Source organism: Tachysurus vachellii, chromosome 15 (genome assembly GCF_030014155.1).
Source record: "Tachysurus vachellii isolate PV-2020 chromosome 15, HZAU_Pvac_v1, whole genome shotgun sequence".
NCBI classification, from domain to species: domain Eukaryota; kingdom Metazoa; phylum Chordata; class Actinopteri; order Siluriformes; family Bagridae; genus Tachysurus; species Tachysurus vachellii.
In genome coordinates, this window is record NC_083474.1 from 660,564 (window position 1) to 665,563 (window position 5,000).

Below are 5,000 nucleotides of genomic sequence, written 5' to 3' on the forward strand. Positions count from 1 at the left end.
AAGTACAAAAGATAAAAAACAAAAGACAGCGCATAACAATAGACAATACAATACACAACAAGACTGATATATAAAGAATTTTCTGACCAGTAACATGTCTGGGGTCACGGTGGCTTAGTGGTTAGCACGTTCGCCTCACATCTCCAGGGTTGGGGGTTCAATTCCCACCTCCACCTTGTGTGTGTGGAGTTTGCATGTTCTCCCCGTGCCTCGGGGGTTTCCTCCGGGTACTCCGGTTTCCTCCCCCGGTCCAAAGACATGCATGGTAGGTTGATTGGCATCTCTGGAAAATTGTCCGTAGTGTGTGAGTGAATGAGTGTGTGTATGCCCTGCGATGGGTTGGCACTCTGTCCAGGGTGTATCCTGCCTTGATGCCCGATGACGCCTGAGATAGGCACAGGCTCCCCGTGACCCGAGGTAGTTCGGATAAGCGGTAGAAGATGAGTGAGAGTGAGTGAGTACCAAGTCTGTTGAAGACAGAAGCGCCTCTGTGGACATTGTTAGTGTCGAGTTGTTTGTTTAAGGCTTTTATCCCAACTTTATCAGGCATCAGATTTATATTTAGTTATTCTGATCAATCCTATTGCTCAAATTCTGTTTCCTCAAAATGTAATCAAGTGAATTGCAAAATATTATGACTTTTTAATAATTAAACACTACAAATTTTATTCCTACGATATAATTTATTTTTTAACCTTACCGCTGTGTCTCAGTAGACGTCCAACTTCCACATCCAAAAATTATGGCTATAATTATGGTTAAAACCACAGTAAGGTCACGTTATCTGGTCATCTGAAGCCTATCAGAGCCACAACATGAGCTCTGTGTGTGTGTGTGTGTGTGTGTGTGTGTGTGTGTGTGTGGTGTTCATCCTGTATTAATTAACCATTTAATGAAGCAGAAACAGAGATCACACGTGTTTGTCTGTATCTGCTGTCACACTCCAGTTATAGTGAACAGTTAGTGCTTTATCTGAGTCACATGTGAGTGTGTGCTTTAGTCTAATCTACTGACTATAAAGGAGAACTGTAATGCCTTTAACGGTTTTATTGGTTTGTGATGTGGGTCTTTGACTATAATTTCTCTGGTAAATATGTCTCCCTCTAGCTCTTCTTTCTCAAGACAAATAATAAACTAGTAAACAACAGACTGCTTTTAATCTCTGAATAGTTCAAGCAGGAAGGAATGGAATCCCACATCGGATTAAGGACACCACTGTTTAAATCCTATTGTGATGAAAATGTATAGTTTGTTTTATATTAAATTGTGTGAGATTACGGTCAGGTTTAATCTGATATTAGGTGAAATGAAGCTCTAACAGTAACTGGTTTTGTGTTTACGCACCCAGCTGTGAAGACAAATCTGCCATCAGGGGAAGAACTAACAGGACTAAATAAACTAGCAGGACTAAACCCTACTGTACCTCTCTTTCAGAAAACAACCACATCATCTCATTGGCTGTTAAAATATTCTGACTTTTGTGAAAGGAGCAATAGCACCACCAGTGGAAGCTTCATTAAACCGTAATGAATAAAAATCTGCAGTTTCTAAAAAAAGGTTATCTGTATATGTAAATGTGTGTTTGTGTGTGTGTGTGTGTGTGTGTATACCTGCAGATATAGATGAGTGTGAGGAAATGAACGGAGGATGTCAGCAGAACTGTGTTAATACACTTGGATCATACTACTGTGAGTGTGGTGAGGGTTTCCGCATACATGCAGATACTCGCACATGCATAGGTAAGTGTCGAATATATACACACCATATACACCATATATACTGTATACAATATACACACCATACACACCATATACACACCATATACACACCATATATACTGTATACAATATACACACCATATACACCATATACACACCATATACACCATATATACTGTATACCATATACACACCATACACACCATATACACACCATATACACCATATATACTGTATACCATATACACACCATATACACCATATACACACCATATACACCATATATACTGTATACCATATACACACCATATACACCATATATACACCATATACACACCATATACACCATATATACACCATATACACACCATATACACCATATATACACCATATACACACCATACACACCATATACACCATATACACACCATACACACCATATATACTGTATACCATATACACACCATATACACCATATACACACCATACACACCATATATACTGTATACCATATACACACCATATACACCATATACACACCATACACACCATATACACCATATATACTGTATACCATATACACACCATACACACCATATATACACCATATACACCATATATATACTGTATACCATATACACACCATATACACCATATATATATATATATATATATATATATATATATATATATATATATATATATATATATATATATATATATATATATATACCATATACATACCATATATACACCATACACACCATATGCACACCATACACATCATACACACCATATATACCATATGCACACCATATATACACCATATACATTATACACATTATATAAACACCATATATATATATAATATACACACCATATATACACCATATACATTATACACATTATATAAACACCATATATATATATAATATACACACCATATACACACACCATACACACACCATATACACACCATATATACACCATATACATTATACACATTATATAAACACCATATATATATATATAATATACACACCATATACACACACCATATACACACCATATATACACTATACACACCATATGCACACCATATATACACTATACACACCATATTCACACCTTATACATCATATGCAGACCATATATACACTATACACACCATATTCACAATATAGCCACATGGACACAAACACACTCACAGTGTGCAGAGACACAAAGTAAATACAACAACATATTAGACCCGATAACAGAGACAAGTGACATAACAGTTTAAACAGACAAATTATGCAGGAGTAAACACAGAACAGAACATGTAGCTTTTATTGAAATTAATTAGAGTTTCTCTGAAGTAATTTAATTGTTACACAGCCTCTGATCAGTGCCATTGTTCTGAGGTTTTGTGCTTATTATTGTTGTCGTATAGTTTCGTATCGAGGATTTGAATCCTCACTTGTTTGTCTTTGTGCATGAGGGAAGCTGCTTCTCACAGTCACCTGACTCCGTTCTGTTTAAATCATCAGCTTGAAGCTTGGCCATGTCGTCTCTTTAATGCATCTGTAGATGTAGTCAGGGTTAGACCACAGCTCTGAACTTCCCCTTGTCCTGATATCAAACACAACCTTCTAAAACCAACCCTATTTTTAAACCTTTGGATTTTTATATCAATAATAAACCTGAAGATGAAAAACTCAATACATTTTATGGTTAAACGAGTAATAACAATAATAAATACAGACATGATGTCAAATTTTAGTGGACTGACTTCTTCTGTCCTTTATTTTCTCTCCATTGAAAATGGATTTGAAAAAAGAGAGAAAAACAAAAAATTTCTGATTCCTGTCTAGGTCACACCTGTCTAGGTCACACCTGTCTAGGCCACACCTGTCTAGGCCACACCTGTCTAGGTCACACCTGTCTAGGTCACACCTGTCTAGGTCACACCTGTCTAGGCCACACCTGTCTAGGTCACACCTGTCTAGGTCACACCTGTCTAGGTCACACCTGTCTAGGCCACACCTGTCTAGGTCACACCTGTCTAGGTCACACCTGTCTAGGTCACACCTGTCTAGGCCACACCTGTCTAGGTCACACCTGTCTAGGTCACACCTGTCTAGGTCACACCTATCTAGGCAAAGCAAGGCAAGGCAAGGCAAGGCAAGGCAAGGCAAGGCAAGGCAAGTTTATTTGTATAGCACATTTCATACACAGAGGTCATTCAAAGTGCTTTACATAGAAATTAGGAAACAGTTTATAAGAGAGAAAAAAATATATGTAAAAATAAGAGACACACGATAAAATCATAATAAAAACAAAGAACAATAAAAAAAAATAAATGTGATTTCAATAAAAAACAGTTTAAAATATGTTAAAAAGAATAAAACAGGAGTAAAAGTGACTAGGATAAAAAGTGCAGTCAGTGTGAAGCAGCACAGTGATCATTTAGTAAATACAGAGTTAAACAGATGTGTTTTTAATCTTGATTTAAAAGTGTCTACTGTTGAAGCACATCTGATCTCTTCTGGAAGCTGATTCCAGCTATAGGTGACGTAATAACTAAATGCTGACGTACCTTGTTTTGAGTGAACCCTTGGTATCTCTAACTGACCTGATCCTAATGATCTGAGTCGTCTGCTTGGTTTATATTCAGTTAACATATCTGTAATGTATTTCAGTCCTAAGCCATGAAGTGATTTATAAACGAGTAACAATACTTTAAAATCTATTCTAAATGGAACTGGAAGCCAGTGTAAGGACCTGAGGACTGGAGTGATGTGTTCAGATTTATTGGTTCTGGTCAGAATTCTGGCAGCAGCGTTCTGTATGAGCTGCAGCTGTCTAATGGTCTTTTTGGGGATCCCAGTAAGGAGTATTGCAATAATCCACCCTGCTGGTGATGAAAGCATGAACAAGTTTCTCTAAGTCCTGTCTTGAGACAAAACATCTAATTCTGGCTATATTTCTGAGATGGTAGTAAGCTGATTTGCTTATCGTTTTCACATGACTACTGAAATTAAGGTCAGACTCTAAAATTACACCAAGATTTCTGACTTTATTTTGTGTCTTTAGACCCCTAGAGTCAAGGTGTGTGTTAACCTTGAGAGTTTCATCTTTATTTCTATGACCACATTGTAGGTCACACCCGCTTTTAGTTTAATATGAATACAGATATGAATATATGGAGCATTAAACAAATACAGACACTGAGTAACATCGTACTTCACCCTTAATGTTATATTCAGTGAAATAATAATAATATATGATGATAAATAAATA

The 5,000-nt window shown here is 36.6% G+C and overlaps 1 protein-coding gene across 2 annotated transcripts in view; it reads left to right on the forward strand.

Annotated features, from left to right (window-relative positions):
- Nucleotides 1–5,000, forward strand: part of megf6 (multiple EGF like domains 6) — a 48,050-nt gene that overhangs the window by 18,756 nt on the left and 24,294 nt on the right. For both annotated transcript variants that reach the window (XM_060888264.1, XM_060888265.1), the window contains one exon: nucleotides 1,617–1,739. In XM_060888264.1, the coding sequence (XP_060744247.1) occupies nucleotides 1,617–1,739 (123 nt within the window). The remainder of the gene's footprint in view (nucleotides 1–1,616; nucleotides 1,740–5,000) is intronic.